This window comes from Sciurus vulgaris, assembly GCF_902686455.1.
Source record: "Sciurus vulgaris genome assembly, chromosome: 11".
Classification (NCBI taxonomy): Eukaryota; Metazoa; Chordata; class Mammalia; order Rodentia; family Sciuridae; genus Sciurus; species Sciurus vulgaris.
The window spans coordinates 4,817,180-4,834,078 of NC_136472.1; the positions used below are offsets into that span (position 1 = coordinate 4,817,180).

A 16,899-nucleotide genomic window follows, 5' to 3' on the forward strand; every position below is an offset into this window, starting at 1 on the left:
CCAGGGGCGGGCAGCCAGGGCAGTGGGCTAGGACAATGACCTCTCTTACTCCAGGCTGCTTCCACTGGAAATGATGGAGACCACAGAGAGCTGGGTTCTTGTTTAAGAAACATACCATGTGGCCCCAGGGTGAGCCCAGTCCCTCGCAAACTGTAAGATACTTAGACTACCTGCAGCAGGTCCGGCTGCTCCCAGCTGCACCCTGTCTGTTTTGCCACAGGTACGCAGGGAGTACTTTTTAGCAACATCTTGCCAAGGTTCCACAGAAGATGCTGGTGAGACTGGATATCTCTGTATGTCCTGATCCCAAGCCTAGGAAAGCTGCTGCAATGTTCCCTGCACATCCCTCCTCCGTCATGAGAACAGCCCATCTCACCAGGTATCCCTCCTTCAGTGTTTGTGGGAGATAAAGCCTCCGAGGTTAATTTTAGTCAATTTTAACTCTTGTTCTTAGTGTTGCAATTAACAAAACAGAGGAAAAGCAGTATGAAGGAGGAGGTGTCCATCGAAGGCCAGGCCCAGTGCCCAGTGGAACCGCTCTCTAGTAGACAGAGAAGCAGCCAAGGGCCAAGTCACAGTGCGCATGGGTAAGTCATCTGCATGCTCCTCAGAAGCAAGACATTCATCCTCAAAAAGCTGCCATCTAAAACACATGCTGCAGTTTGTCCTTTAAGTATATTACTGAACTCGGGCAAAAGAAAGTCTAGTTTCTACCCAAAATGCTGCGCTAAGTGTCCTTCCCAGGAGTGTTCAGCTAATAAAACTTTGTATACACATGCTTTTGCCTGATTTGTACGTAGGGAAGTGAGACCAAACCTACTTATGGCAGGACAGTTCTTAAATCCACTCCTTCTCCTAAGTCTACCGTCTGTACCAAAAAGCAGAGCAAATGAAGCTGGTGCCTGGCAGCAGAATTGCCAAAGACCCTGACAGCCAGCAGCAGCAGACAGATGCAGACTCAGTAGCTTTGAGGGAATGACTCCTGTAGCTCAGCCAGACCTCCCATGAGAAGAGCCGTGGGTGCCCACTTCACAGGGGGGAGACTGAGGCAGGCCACTGCTAAATGCTGCCCAAGGTCATGACCTCCTAGCAGTGGAACTAGATTCAGACCCAGGGTGGCTCTGCCTCTGTGCACCCCCTCTCATTAGCACCAGATCAGAGCAGAGCCCTACCAGGAACCCCCGGCCACACAACCAGCTGCGTCCTGGAGCCAGAGAGTGACCACAGGGAGCAGCCAAGGCTGGCCACCTCGGCTCCACCACAACCTCCAGCAGGCTCCCATCTTCTTTTCCAGCCCTTTCCTGACGGGCACATGTGGGATTACCCAGAAAGGCAGCAGCTGGGAGGGCAGAAGACAGGAGAGGCTGGGCTCGCAGAAACTGAAAATTGTGTCTAATTTAAAATTACTCCATGGTTTTTGCCAGGGTAGAGAGAAGCCCAGGAGTAGACACCATAGTCTGTAAGCTGCCATGACGTGATCTCGAGAGCTCGCTTGCCAGGCTGCCCACCACACCCACACGCCATGCCAGGACGGCACCGCAGTCGGTGCTCAGCCATATTAGTTGGGAGAATTATGCTCAGATTCAACCAGACAAGACGTTCTTAAAGATCCTCTTATTGTTGCTGACACTTTATAAACACACGTTAGGGCTAACTTTAAAACATTTACATCTGGGCATGCGACCACACTCAAATGCCTGGTAGTGCATGAAGTGGCCATCTAGGTAAAAGTGACGCTCACGCTCCCAGTGAGTGGTGGGTTATGCGGCCCACCACCTACCGTCCAGCTGCATCTTCTTTGGCTGCATAGAGGGGGAGGACATGGAAGAAGTAACCCGGAAGTTGGCCGGGAGCGTCTCTGCTGACCCAGCAGCCAAGCCACGAAGGTCCTTTGGTCTGAACTTCTTCCTCCATGAAGGTGCTCTCCTGAAGCTTTTATCATCATCCTGGCAACCAAAAACAAGCTTCGTTTCTAAGGGAAAGGACGGCTGGGCGTGGCAGCACACCCAGCCACCTAGACACCCGGGAGGCTGAGGTGGGAGGCTTGCAAGCCCAGGCCAGCCTCAGCACCTCAGCAAGACCCTGGGCATTTTAGCCAGACTCTGTCTCAAAATAAAAGGTAAATAGATACATGAAAAGGGCCAGGAGTGGTGGCCCACGCCTTCATCCCAGAAGCTTGGGAGGCTGAGGCAGGAGGATGTCAAGATCAAAGCCAGCCTCAGTAAAACCAAGGCACTAAGCATCAGTGAGACCCTTTCTCTAAATAAAATAGGGCTGGGGATGTGGCTCAGTGGTCAAGTGCCCCTGAGTTCAATCCCTGACACCCCAAAATAAATACATTCATACATGAAAAGGGCTGGAGACGTGGCCGAGGGCAGAGCGCCCAGTCCATCCCCAGTGCCTACCTTTGTACCTGCCTGCCTGCCTGAATGAATAAACAAACATACAGGTAAAGGACAGGTGCACCTGGCAGAGTGATTGCCTTCCAGAGGAAAGCAGGACCCGTGTGTTTGCTCTGGTTCCCATGCAGGGACTGCTGTCCTTGTTGCACGGGGCAGAACTGTAGCCTGAGGGAAGCGCCCACTTGTGCTGGGCCCTGCTGCAGAAGTGGGCATGCCCTGGGCTCCCAGGGCACAAGCTTCTCCACCCTTCACCTGCTTCACTGATGCCGTAAGGCCCACCTTTACTTGCCACAGGACAGCTGTGTGCGATCCTGCCTGGAACCACAGCCAACAAGCGCCTCGTCTCTAGAGGCGGCTGCTTCCCTCGCTGTCCAAGCCAAGTTTTCCTACGGGCCAGGCAGGAGCAGCCTGACGTGTGGGAACGGAGGAGCCATGGCTCTGTGTGACAGGACACCAGCATCGTGCATTAATATGCTTCTGAAACATGCCCCGTGCACCCCAAGCACAGGGCCCTAGACTGGCGGGGGAAACCCAGTTGTCCCTGAAACACAACTTACAGATTCTATTCCTAGGTTGCAACCAGTTTTATGATGTGGAAACCATTTTTGAGGCGAATCAAAAAGTAAATAGCTCGGGCTGGGGTTTTTGCTCAGAGATACAGCGCTTGCCTCACATGTGTGAGGCAATGGGTTCCTTCCTCAGCAGTACATAAAGATGAATAAAGAAAATAAAGGGATTGTGTCCATCTAAACCTAAAAAAAAAAAAAAAAATAGTAAAAATGAAAACAAGACTGTTTTGTGAGGACAAGTGCAGAATCCCAGCACCGTGGGAGGCTGAGGCAGGAGGACCACCAGTGCAAAGCCAGCCTCAGCAACTTGGTGTGACCCTAAGCAACTGAGCAAGCACTGTCTCAAAAGAAAACGTAAAAAGGGCTGGGAACGCGATTCAGTGATACAGTACCCCGGTTCCCTCCCCGCCCCACCGCACACCGCCCAGCTGAAAACTCACCTCATCAAACCTTCTGTCAGTCCCCATGACCAAAAGGTTGTTAAACTCTCTTTCCAAGACGGCTCGAGCCTAAAATAACAAACCACCCAAAACCCTCATCATTCTAGTTGGAAGAATGTTAGCATATTACAATCATCTTTAAAACCGAGACTCAAAAACGCACTGAACCACGAAAACGGTTAGCACTAGGCTTTTAACAATCTGCGCATGGACTTCAGGGGAGAGGGACCGCCAGCCCCTGGAGAGTGGTGTGAAAGTGTGCTGCATGGACTGCTTGGGCAGCTGGCAAAAGCATTCCACCCTGTGGAAGAGCAAAAATGTCCCCATTTTCAAACGGGCTCACGAGTCAAAAAGAATCACACAGGTGATCACCCGGGAAGCAAAATCAATAAAATCTCCAGGAAGCACGCCCAAAGCACTTCTCCGTCACGTAAGAACTGCGTGCTCACAAACGCAGACTGCAATGAAACTTTCATACTTTGTTTCCTGCAAGACTCGTGCTTGTAACAGAAAACAGAAGCAAGTGCTGACTTTGGACCTCGGTGTTGGGGATACTTCTGGAAGGGTGCTGTGGTTCGAGTTACCTCTCCACCCGTGAGCGATTCATCAGATGTCTACAACTGCAGAGCCACCTGAACGCCAACGGGGTGGGTGCAGCAGGCTCTGGCATACCTGGGGGTTCTGGGTCGGGATCTGCAACAACAGTGCCAGCGCGTTGAAATCAAAGGTTTCGTCCAGAGCAAGAAGTGCCCCGTGGACGCCACTCTCTATGAGATTGTTTGCATATTCTTTAAGACCAATCGACAAGATCCAGCGAATCACTCGATCATTGCTCCAAACAAGCACGTCTGCAAAAGAATAACACTGTAAATGTGGCTTCAGAGAGCCTCTTTGTCACACACACCCTGAAATGCTGGCGCTGTCGGAGGGAGCACCAGGCATGGCACTAACACTCCAGTGCCTCCCCAGGAGAGCACACATGGCCCTTGAGCACAAGAGGAAGAAGCTCCTCCTAGAGAACAGAGCGAGGTCGGAGAGCAGACTCCCCAGTGCTGTGACCACCTGGACTGAACCTTGCTTCTCATCTGGAAGCTTCTGCTTGTGCTAAATATCCCAAGCACCTTTCCCACTTTAAAAACCTAAAGACATAAAGGCCCTGCCCTGCATAGCAGAGACTCTGGACAGGCTGTGCAGATTACATCACCAAATCTGCTCTGTCAGAAATCCAAGAGAGCACTCAGTGGAAACGCCTCCTATGCTCACCAGCCACTGCCAGTAACTGTGGAAAGGTGTGAAAGGGACACAAAGGAACATGGCAGAGGCTCATGCCCATGTCTGGCCACTCTGGAAAGGAGGCCGCGTGTACCCGGGGTCTTTCCTGAGGCTGGCATCGCTGCGATGGTGAGCAAGCGACCTCCAAATGGCCAGCTCCCACTGCAGTTTAGCGTCAGCTCCTCTCTCGGGAGAAGCCAGGGGTGCAAGAGGCATTCGCAGGACCTCAGTGAGGGCGCGGAGCGCCTGGGGCAGTGCTGGTGGCCGCCTGCCTTCCACTGCCATGCTGTGTCAGTGGCCGCCTCACTCCGGAGGATTTGGGGACCCTCCCTTAAGCATGCTGTTCAGTGCTGTGCTCGGGGCAGCTGCTTGTCCTGCCAATGGGAAATATGATGGGTGAGGAGCACAGTGACAGAGAGGGAGCCCACTCGAGGCTCCAACCTGGTTCCCGCTGATGCCCCTCTCCTTTTCCAGATGGGCTGATGGCTGCCCAGGCCTCATCCTCGTGGACCAGAACCGCAGGTGCAGTCTGCACTCCTGCATGTGGCCCTAAGGACCCAGAGAGCTGGTCTCTCACACTTCACCCAGGGAAGCAACAGGCTCTTCACCTTTGCACTGCTGGGCTTCAACGGGGGCAGCTCCTGCATGGCAGCCCATCTGGCATACCCAACAGGAGGAACCGAGCTGGGTGCATGGTCACGCCTGCCATCCCAGAGACTCGGAGGCCGAGGCAGAAGGATGGCAAACTCAAGGCCGATCTCTGCAACTCAGCGAGACCCTGCCTCAATATAAAAAATAAGAAGCGTGGGGTTGTGGGTCAGTGGTGAAGCACCCGAGTTCAATCCCTGGTACCATAAAAAAAAAAAGAGGGACCGTGTGAAGTCACAGGGGAAAAGTCAGCCCCAGAGCCACAGCCCAGACTCCGGCCGGCACCGTGCTCTCCAGGGCGCTGGCGTCCATCCCTCCTCCCGACACGAAGCTGACACAGCCTCTCCACCTGAGGTGCCCTGTCCTTCTTTGGGTGCTGGAGATGGTGCCTGGGCCTGGAGCACGCCGTCCCTGTGGCTGAGCTCTGGGCAGGGAGAGCAGCGGTGCTCTGCCGTGGCGCCCCGTCCTTGGTTTTCCAAGGCCACCATGAGGCTGCTGCACAGCTGCGGGCCACCAAAGTCCAGGCACTTCGTCCTCCAGGCACAACGCACTCACCTTTTATTTCATTCTGACTCTCCTCTCTCTTCCTTTCCAGTTCTTTCCGGTCATAATTCAGCCTTCGCAGGCACATGATTCCACACTGGAAGCTGTTTCTGGGAAGCAACAGCAGCAGCAGATGAGCAGTGACGGCGACCGTCAGGTCTGGGCCGAGGAGGGAGACTCAGGTGCGCTTACCTGTGAAAGCTGTCTACCATCTTCAGCTGCCCCCGCAGGTCCTTCTTGGTCAGGTGGTCCAGCATCCTGGCGTCCACCAGGCACTCCATGAAGTAGCTGCGGTACTGCGGGAGGCCCAGGCTGGGCAGCCACTCGTTGCCGATCCACTCGTGGTTCATGTCCCCGTAAGCGAGCGTCTGTTGTGGTGAGTGGGTGACAGCAGTTTGGATTTCTCATCTGCTACAGGTCGTCAGTAACTAAACTAAGGGCAAGGCTGCTCTATGACTTCCAGATAACTTGACCTACTCCCACTCCGTAAATATGCTAGTGAAGTTTCACAAAAAGTCATGACGTTAGAATTCCGACTCATCCGTCATGAACACCTAACTTCTTTGCAGACCACACCAAGGCGGCGACCGCCTGGAGGGCCGGCGGAGTAGCTCACGACTCATGAACAAGCTTGAAGGGTGGGAGCCCTGCTGGCCAAGACCACACGGGCGGTTCGCTCCGGTGCTGGTGGAAACTGAACCCTGCGTCCTCAGCCCTTTTTATTTTTCATTCTGGGACTGGGCCTCGCCATGCTGCCCAGGCTGGCCTTGCACTCACGATCCTCCTGCCTCAGCCTCCCGAGGTGCTGGGATCATCGGCACGTGCCACTGCCCCCTGCCTGGTTTTAGTTTTATTTTCAACACTTTTCTTTCCTAAATAAAACATCTGTTTATTTCAAAATCTAGAAAAGTAAGTTAAAAAATAGTTTTAAAAAAAGGGAAACCAGTAACCAATGAGACCGAATGGAACAAAACGCACAATCACAGTCAGAAGACTTCGATGCTCTGCTCCCACTGCTGGCTGAAGGCAGGAAGGGAAAGGAAGGCTCCGAAGGACATCTGAACCCCACCGTCACCGCCTGCTCTGGGTGCTCCTCAGCGCTCTGACCTCTCCTGCTTCCCAAAGGTCCTGCCCAGCCGCTGTGTGGGTCAGGCAGCCGCATATGCTCGCCTGCTCCTGGGAGTCACTACGTTGGTGCCAAGTGGCACAGACACCTGCCTGGCATGGTGCAGCACAGCCTGGAGCTCCTAGGCTCCAGCAGCCTCTGCCTCTCAGGAGCAGGACAGCCGTGGGCCATGCCTGGCTGCAGGGTGCGCTTTTCTCATACGGCGCTGGGGACCGAACCTGGGCTTCATGCCTACCAAGCACACACCCACCCCTGAGCTGCGTCGGTCTCAGTGTGTTCGGAAGCTGGAATCGCAGTGTGCTCTCTGCCTTAGTGGCATGAGTCAGAGACCAACAGGTCAGGGCACTGGTGCTGTCTTTGGTCCCAGCCACTAAAGTGCTTGCCTTGTAAGCATGAGGCCATGGGTTTGAGTCCCAGCACCACACACACACACACACACACAAAAGATAACTAGAAACTCCCCAAATATCTGAAAATTAACATTATTTTAAACAACTCATGTAAGAATCCCTAACAAAATATTAGTAGGCAAGTAAAATATTAAAAGAACATGATATCATGGCAAGCGGGGTTTACTATTCCAGGGACAAAGGTTGGTTCAACATTTGGGGGGCAAAATAAATTTACCCTTATATTAAAAAGAGATTGAAAAAGAAAAAACATTCAGCATGGTGGCACATGAATGCTATCCAGTGACTCAGGAGGCTGAGGCAGGAGCACAGCAAATTCCAGACCAGCCTCAGCAACCCAGGCCCTGCCTCAAGTAAGAATAAAGGGGTGTAGCATAGTGGGAAAGCCCTGTGACAGCAGCGCTCATCTGTGGAACCCTCGGCACGGCAGGAAGGAAGAGGCTGGGAGGCTACAGAAGGCCCGCCACCGGCACCCCCCTCGGTAGAGGAGGGACCTGGAGGCCCTGGCCACTGCACAGGGCAAGGACAGGATGCAGAAAGCATGCTGCAGGGAGGGAACCCAGCTTGCCTGGCAGACGACAGGACCTCCAGGGTCAGAATGGAGAGGACCTATGGAACAGCTGTCAGGACTGATCCATGCACTCAGCAACGTTCCAGGGTCAAGGTCAATACACAGGAAAGAGCTGTGCTTCTAGGTCGGGCACCACAGCCGCACCTACAGTTCCAGCAACTCGGGATGCCGAGACAGAAGGATCCCAAGTTCAAGGCCTGCCTGGGCAACTTAGCGAGACTCTTGTTTAAAAATAAAATAAAAAGGGCTAGGGATGTGGTTCAGTCATACAGTGGCCCTAGGGAAGGAGGGAAGGAAGGGGCTGTTTCTAAATTCTAGAAATGAAGTTGAAGCTGGGTTCTAAAGTGCCGTCTATGATGGCACGCCACTCCACAGAACTCTCTGGGATCACCTACGTAACGAATGTGTGCGAGGTTTTACAATGATATACGACACACTGAGCACACACACAGCAGGGAAAGGCCCCGGTGTCCTCCAGCCAAGGAAGACCAGGTACCTTCACAGCAACCCTGCAGGCACACTCACGCACCACCACGTCCAATCCAAGCTGGAAAGAGCGACCCAAACTCCAACAGAAAACAACGCTCCTCTGTGTTCACTCACTCTGGGAGTGAGGTGACAGGCACACTGGGTGACCACCAGGACACGCTGTCTCACCACGATTTCACTCTTTCCACCCTCCTCCTGGCCTGCTACTCACAGCATGGATACCTGACACTGTTTTCTGTTCTACTGGGTATGTATTCTTGAATGGGCAGAAAAAGTAAAGATGACACCTAATACAGAATTGTAAGGTAGGCACAGTGGGGCATGCCCGCAATCCCAGCAACCTAGGAGGCTGAGGCAGGAGGATCACAGGTTTGAGGCCAGCCTCAGCAATTCGGCAAAACCCTGTCTCAAAAAAACCAAAAAACTAAACCAAATCAAGGCAGTGTGTGGAAGCAGACCCACAGGATCCGCTCATCTCTGGCCTTCCATCGTACACTCTCCACATTCTGCAGTGGCTGTGCCAGCAAGGGACCTCACATCAGAGTGCACCCCACATGGTGTGCACTCACAGGCCTAGCTGTGCTCAGTAAGACGGAGCTCTGTGCTGGTCTGCTCACTGGATGTTCCTGGCAGCGGGCAGTTTCCACAGTGTCACTCTCCTATCATCTGTTAAGCAAAAGCGCCTCGGTGCTTCCTCCCTGAGGGTCCATGGGCAGCTCACATCTCCTCTTGGCTAAGAGCTGACACCCGAAATCCCAGTGACTCAGGAGGCTGAGGCAGAAGGATTGAAAGTTCAAGGCCGGTCTCAGCAACTTAGTGAGACCCTGTCTCAAAATAAAGAATAAAAAGGGCAGGAATGTAGTTAACTGCTAGAGCACCCCTAGGTATAATCCCCAGCACTAAAACCAAACAGAATGAGCAGCTGCCACTGCAGGGAAGCCAGGAGAACAAGCTGTGTGCCTGCCCTGCCCCGGAGGGAAGCGACACCAGCAGAGGACAGCCCCCGCACGAGGGGACCCCCTGCATCTGCAGAGTCCTTCTAAGTCACGTTTCCATTGCCAAGGACACGTTATGCTCATCCGATGTCTACTACACGTCACTGATGCTGGCAATTTCATACTCAACTGCTGACAGTGTTCACTGTTATCACTTAAAATACCCTGCAATTTAAGCAATTATGAAACAAGCCCTGTTTAATCCGCTGATAGTCATTACTGATCCCACAAAAGACCCAACTAATAATTAATGAGGTTACTTGCTGGAGGGAGCCAAGACATCTAAGCCCAGGGTGGAAGACCCAGAGTTCACAGCGGAGTGGCTGTGGGAATGAAGGGGGACAGCTGGTTCCCTTTCTTCTCCTACCTCCCTTCTTTCCGCATGGATCAGTACATACACACATGCATACGAGGATGGAACCGAGGGCGCTCTACCACCGAGTTACATCCCAGTTCTTTTGATTTTTTATTTTGAGACAGGGTCTTGGTAGTTGCCCAGGCTGATCTGGAACTTTGCCATCCTCCTGCCTCAGCCTCCCAAGTCACTGGGTCATGATGCCCAGGGAACTGCACGAGTGCCAGAGCTTGGGCTCACTTCTTCTTCTTTCTTTCGCGCGCGCGTGTGTTTTGCTGGGATTGAACCCAGGGCCTTGTGCATGGGAGGCAAGCATTCTACCAACGAAGCTACATCCCCAGCCTGTTCTTTCTTTCTTTTGGGTATTGTGGATCAAACCCAGGACCTTGCAAACGCTAGGCAGGTATTCTGCCACTGAGCTACACCCCAGACCAAGAGACTGTATTTCTGAGAATTCCATCAATAAGATCTTTAGACTAACACAGTGTCAGGACATTCTAAGTAAACTGCCAACAGAAAGACAGAGAGGAAGAGGCACCTGGCCAGCGTGGGGTTTGGAACTGTGTCTCAGGGTTTCTCGCCCGTGGATCTGTGACTAACACTACACCAGCCGGGGCCACGTGTGCACGACCTCAGGAGCTGCCTGCAGGGGCTGAGTGTAAAAAATCCCAGGTTCAGCTTCCACGGCTCCACAGGACAGACATTCAAAATTGTCCATGAGACGCACTTTGTGATCCTATGCTTCACTTGATTAATGCTTTCAGATCATTAAAAACACTACAGGTCAGTAAGATGCTAAACCCTGGAAAGGCAACTGCACAAGTTTCGTACTCCACCAGAGTGAAGAAGGAATCAGAGAAAAGCTCCAACCTGAGCCCAGCTTCCCTCCTCGTCCTCCTGCCGTCACGTGGTTAGGAATGCAAAAGAACATGACCGTTAGTACCGGGGAGCCACGTCACGCAAGCAAGTCAGTTCCGCAAGGCGGGTGCAGTGCGAGGGAGCCAACGTCCACCACACCCAGCGTCATGCAACACACACACACCACCGCCACCAGCCATGCGGGAACGGACACTGCCATGCAAGTACAGTCGTCAAAGGAGCAAGCAGGGTCAGACGATTGGCAGGTGCGAAACTGCAGTCTCTCTAAGTGCAGAGAGAAATTACAATCACTCCAAACAGAGTGATTTGAGCTTTAGGTTCCAGAAAAAAATATACAACAAAGCACAAAACTCTACTTTACATGTTTAACTAATAACCTAAGAGAAATACTTATCTGAAACAACTGAATACAAAATATGAAGTTTTTGATAGTGTTTTTCTTTTCAACAAAAAGGCAAAGGACCAGCTGGTCTTGGTGGCAAGCACGCTGTGGGGCGTGGGCTGTGGGGCGTGGGCTGTGGGGCGGGACTGACCGTGTGTGGCGTGGCAGCGAGGGTTTCCATCTCCTCGTGTGTCAACCAGACATTTCCTGTGGTCTGAGGTGACCAGTGCACCAGCCACATCCAGGCAGGGGAAGCGTGATAAAGAGGAGAGGCACACACATAAGCCCCAGGCAGAGAAGGGCTGAGGCCGGGCCTCCTCTCACATCTCCAGTGCAGAAGCCCACAGGGTGGGCGGGACACACACAGAAGCTCCTCCCACTGAGGAACGACCACACCCTGCCACCGAGTGGTCAGCAACATTAAGCAGCACAGGATTTCCTGAGTTTGGACACCAGCACCTCCCCGCAACCCTGACGTACCTAAATACAGGCAGAAGAAGACACACTTCCCACCTCCGGCAAGTCTGAAGCCCCCCGTAACGACCGACTCAAGGTATTCACAAGAGTCTTCCCATGCAGACTGCTTGCTGGGTGTGCAAGGCCCTGGATTTGACCCCAGCAACCCAAAAGAAACCTACACCAACCTCCACCCCACAGAAACCCCAGGGCCACCTACACAGCGTTAACAAGGGAGCACAGAGCAGGAGGCTCTGCTGCAGCCCTCCCAGGCTCCTCTCTGCAAGTGCTCCCAGCCGCTCAGCCCAACAGCTGAAGCCAGAGGGAGCCCAGGGGCCAGGGTGGGCACCGTGAGACACAGGCACCCAGCTCCGTGGACACACCACAAACACTAGGGGCCTCGGCCACCCGAGGGCAACTTTCTCAGGGCAACTTCGGGGCTGGCACTGGTGGGACGGTCTGCCTCCTGTGCGCTCTAGACCTTCTCCCTGAGCAACGAGCTGACTGCAAGAAGCTCTCTTCGCCAAGATGGCTCACAGAAACTGGAGAGCCTCGGGCTCCCCGCCTCTGGAAGGGCATGAAGCAGCCAGGACGGGCCGGATCCTGGCCAGAGTGTCCCACCAGGACTAGTGCTATCAGCCATGAGCAAGGACAGGCTTACTAAGCTCACTTCCAAGAGCCTTCTATTACACACAAGCATAGCCAGCAGAAATACCTCAGCACTTTTGTGAAAAGGAACCGTGGGCCTCGAGTCAGGCTGTGGGAAGGTGTTCTCGCCAGAGCAGACTGAGTGGAGGGTGACAAGTCTCAACTCTGCAAATAGGGAGTCAGCCCACCTGATCTCCAACAGCCACCCACGCTCTCCACCTCCTCGACCAGGAGAATGCCGCTCAGGGACTCTGCTTGGGCTCCACACGGACCCCATGTGAGCAGCAGTCACGGCAGGCAGACACGCAGGCTGTGACCTGCACTGGGCCCTGAGTGCTGGCCCGCAGCCCCATGGGAAAGTGCCAGTAGGCCAAGAGCCCAAGAGACAGGCTGGGGATGCCCCCGCTGCCCTTAGCTGCTGCAGAAGAAAGCAGGGAGTGAAGAACTCTGGGGGACAGTCTGCGGAGGGCAAGTCGCCCTTACGCGCATGTGCACTGGGGAGCCAGGAGGAGCCAGTATGCCCCAGCAGCCCGGCACGGCTCCAGGACTGCTCACGCACGGAGCACTGAGAAGCGAGGGGAGCCACCCTCTCCACGCAGCAGAAGACAGTCCACCGCGAGAGTTCCCCCGCAGGGGCTACTGTGCACGCTCCTATGTGCATGCTTCCGTAAGAACTCAAAAGCTCTTACACCAACCTTGTGCTTAGCAAGTGTCTCCTGCACAGCCCAAGTACTGACCCTTTACTCAGTTTCAATTATGAAACAGAATGAAATACCAAGTGTTAATACAAAGCACGTACTTAAAATGCTAAACTTTTCCTCCTCAAGAAACCCTCAGACTGATGCATCTCGATAAAGCCATACTTATTTATATTTAAATGAGACCGTCCTAGCTGAGCTTTCACAAGAGCATCTGGCCAGGTTCCTGTGGACCACTCAACTCCCCACCAATTACAACCTCTGCTATATTTGAACACTATAATTTTATCAGAGCCACCCTGGGTAGCATGCTTATTAACTGGGAAGCAAGCTAGGTGGGATGCTGCCTCGGAAGGGCAGGATTCCTTCTCCCCAGAGAACACGAGGACCCCCACTTGAGCCCCCTGAACATACCGTTCTTGATGTGGGTGGGGCGGACGGGCTGGTCAGTGACATGATCTCCTGGATGGCCAGCCGAAGCTTCAGCCTGTGCAGAGGGTTGCTGATGCCAATCTCCCGCTGGATCTCTGTGTCGGACAGGGCTGACATGATTGCCCCGCTTTTCACATTTGCCCGGCAGGCGGCCACGTACCAGGCAGGCATCCCAACCCAGAGCTGGAGAGAGTGGTCAAGGCAGTGTCAGCACAGGGCTGAGCACCAGGGCGCCCCTTGCAGGGCACAGGCCCCAGGCTCCACCCCCAGCACACGCACCTCCAGCCACACGACCACCGTCGGCCCGTCCCACTGTGCGAATGGCAAGCCTTGCCGCCGCGCCTCCTCCAGCAACTCGTGCCTGCAAACAAGGAGACAAACATGGAGGTGCTGAGGATGACCTGGCACCGCCAGCGCACACGGGAACAAACTGCCGAGTGTTCTATCTGGGCACTTCCAGAGCGCTGCATCAGACGCCCTCATCCCTTCAGCTCCCCACAGCCTTAGGCACCGAGGACATTGGGGCAGGAAAGTGCAGGCCACCCTCTTGCCCCCACAGAGACACTGTCTCCTTTGTGGGCAGGCATCACAACCGGCTCGCAGAACACTGCAGTCCCGACATCCACTACTGCCTCTCTCAACAGTGAAAGACGTCAACAAAGAGGAAACCATGCTCGGTGGACAGTCTCAGAAACGGAGAGCACAGACTTTACACAAAATCGTCGTGGCCTAACAGCAGGCAAGCGATGGACCGCGGCTTTCTTCCACACTGCCATTCAGCTCCACAGCCTTCGCCAGCCTATGTCCCTGCGTCCTGGTCTGGCCCACAGGCCTGCTCTCCAGCACTCAGGGGACATGACATGACGAGGCGTGCTGGGTGGGGGACTGTGCTACGTGACTTGCAGCACTCTAAGTGGCGTGACGACTCCCCTGATGTCCATGCTCACCGACACTTGAGGCTTAAAAACAGACAGCCTGGAGGAGGGGGGCTGGCTACGCTGGGCTTGCCTGCGGGGACACCCAAGTCGGTTTCGTCCCCTTTACTTTGGAGCTGGGGATGGACCCCAGAGCTGTGCTCCACCACTGAATCACGCCAGTGTCCTCCTTGACATATTTTTATATTTATTTGGTACTGGGGATTAAACCCAGGGGTACTTAGCCTCAGAGGTGCATCCCCAACCCTTTCAATGTTCTATTTTGAGACAGGGTCTCACTGAGTTGCTGAGGCTGGCCTTGAACGTGCGATCCCCCTGCCTCGGCCTCCAGAGTTGCTGGCATTACAGGCATGCATCACTGCACCAGGCTCAAGTCATTTTTAAATTCCTAGGTCACTTTTGGTCAGCTATCTTTCTGCAATAATCTGTGCAGAATATTTCATACACTATTTTATTGCTGAAGATAAACACTGGCCGGTCAATAAACGCCTTTTCTTCAACTATAGAGGTTATGTGCAATTACAGTTCATCTTCCTAAGTGAAACACTTCACATGAAATCCAAATAAGAGTTCCTGAAGTCACCATTAGGCTTCCGAGGGATAATATACGCTATAATCAGATGAAAGTGATTATTCCAGAGAAGGCGGTGAGTGTCTTGTCATCTCATGTGGAATAACAACAAACCAAGGTTTCCGAACTGAAACAAGTGGACTTCTTTGTGTGTGGAAGTGGGGCCGCTCTGCACAGGAGGGCGTGGAGGGCCCCAAGAGCCACCCTGGCTGCAGTAAGAGGGGGAGCTGGCCCTGCTTCCTGTTTCCAGCAGGCAAACTCCTCAAAGACCACAGCTACAACCTAATGGCAAGGGGAAGCCACACCACACAGTGCAGATCACTCCCGGGTGAGTCACCCCCAGGGAAAATGTCTGTCACGGCTCCTGGATTCTGCCCCTACTGATGGACTAAATAAATAGGTCAAGGCCTTTGGTGCTCTGCCAGTAACTTCATTTTTAAATAGGAAAAATAGATATGCACTGTGGATAAGAAAGCGGGTGGCAGAACAGCCCTCCGGTCCTACCACCTAAGGCTGGCACATGCTGCTCTAGGCAGTGACGGAGAGCATCCATCAAGAGCCCCTCTGGGTCCTGCAGACTAGGCCCAAGGAAGATGCAGCTCCGGGAATGGGAAAGGCAGTGAGGCAGGACGCCACGCACCAGAGTCCTGGCTGTGTGGTGGCCCAGGCCTCTGGCCACCCTGGCTGCTTCCCCTACTGGGCCTGATCCCTGAGACCACATCTGGCACCTGACCTGTGCTAGCCCCCTGGTGGGCACACTCAAGTTTCAGTTTTCTCAGGGGAAGGGGGCTGCTCCCAATCATGGGGAGAAGGCTTGTGTTGAAGGGCACTGTCGTGGTCAGCCCGCTCCAGCCTGTGGTGTCTGGTGGCGCCGTAACTACTTCTCTCTTTGTTGTGGGCCTTGGAGCTGAGTGGCTTGGTCACTACCTGCTGAGCACGTCCCAACACAGATGGCCGGTTTTCCAAACTGGTGACATGTATGGACTGAATAGCCATAGAGAATAAATGGAACCTACCCCTGACTGGACTTGCCGGTCTAGGTAAGAGTACCCATCCACCTACACCATCACTTGCTAACAACAAAACTATCCATTTTCACTACCACAATTATAAAATAAGCATGATCAATATTTATTTGTTTATTTTTTAAGAACTGGGGATTGAACCCAGGGATGCTCTACCACTGAGCTACACCCCCAGTCATTTTTATTTTCCTCTTGGGTTGGGACAGGATCTCAGGAAGTTGGTGAGGTTGGCCTTGAACTTGCAATCCTCTTGTCTCAGCCTCCTGTCAGTGGAGTATACGTGTGCTCACTGTGCCTGGCATTATATCAATATTTAACCCTTATTAACATTTAATATTCTTTTACTGCTCAGTTTTCCAGAAAACAAGAACTCTTCTGGTCATCAGACCAAAGCTTGGGACACAGTAACAGGACTCTTTCTAGAGTGCCCAGCTCTCTCTGCATCTCATGCTAAGAGCATCCAATTCTGTTCTAAGAAATCACAGGGCTGGGTGCGGTGGCACACACCTGTAATCCCAGCGGCTTGGGAGACTGAGGCAAGAGGATCTTGAGTTCAAAGTCACCAGTGGCTTGGGAGACAGAGGCAAGAGGATTTTGAGTTCAAAGTCAGCTTCAGCAAAAGCAAGGTGCTAAGAGACTCAGTGAGACCCTGTCTCTAAATAAAATACAAAAACAGGGCTGGGCGTGTGGTTTGGTGGTTGAGTGCCCCCAAGTTCAATTCCCAGTGCCCAAAACAACAAAAAATAAAAAACCTCAGTAATATGCCACTGTCCCTGGGAGGTCATGAGAGGTGCTACCACTGCCCCGTCCTGTGGCTCCAGATGCTGCAGCCGTTATTCACTTGGGTTTGCTGCCAGTGCTTCCTTCTGGACAGTGAGATACTGTACCTCCTGCTTACTAGTCTCAACACAGGAGCACGCCAGGGCCCGCTGCACAGGGTGGTGAGTGTCATGCTGCCAAGCTCCACGTCACACGGTCAGGGACCCAGGGATCCTTCTCATGGGAGTCCAGCCTACCCCATAGGATCCCGCCCTGGCCCCAGGGCTGATTTTT

The 16,899-nt window shown here is 53.4% G+C and overlaps 1 protein-coding gene across 11 annotated transcripts in view; it reads right to left on the reverse strand.

Annotated features, from left to right (window-relative positions):
* The window catches only part of PPFIA1 (PTPRF interacting protein alpha 1), an 87,704-nt gene that overhangs the window by 2,480 nt on the left and 68,325 nt on the right, over nucleotides 1–16,899 (reverse strand). For 5 of the 11 annotated variants that reach the window (XM_079104916.1, XM_079104912.1, XM_079104917.1 and 2 more), the window contains 9 exons: nucleotides 13,595–13,676; nucleotides 13,298–13,498; nucleotides 11,233–11,295; nucleotides 10,691–10,717; nucleotides 6,067–6,242; nucleotides 5,887–5,984; nucleotides 4,084–4,259; nucleotides 3,412–3,480; nucleotides 1,781–1,946 (listed from right to left, as the gene is read on the reverse strand). In XM_079104916.1, coding sequence (XP_078961042.1) covers nucleotides 1,781–1,946; nucleotides 3,412–3,480; nucleotides 4,084–4,259; nucleotides 5,887–5,984; nucleotides 6,067–6,242; nucleotides 10,691–10,717; nucleotides 11,233–11,295; nucleotides 13,298–13,498; nucleotides 13,595–13,676 — 1,058 coding nt within the window. Of the gene's footprint in view, nucleotides 1–1,780; nucleotides 1,947–3,411; nucleotides 3,481–4,083; nucleotides 4,260–5,886; nucleotides 5,985–6,066; nucleotides 6,243–10,358; nucleotides 10,473–10,690; nucleotides 10,718–11,232; nucleotides 11,296–13,297; nucleotides 13,499–13,594; nucleotides 13,677–16,899 lie in introns of those variants that run through there. The other 6 variants (XM_079104914.1, XM_079104913.1, XM_079104920.1 and 3 more) reach the window with 3 other exon arrangements.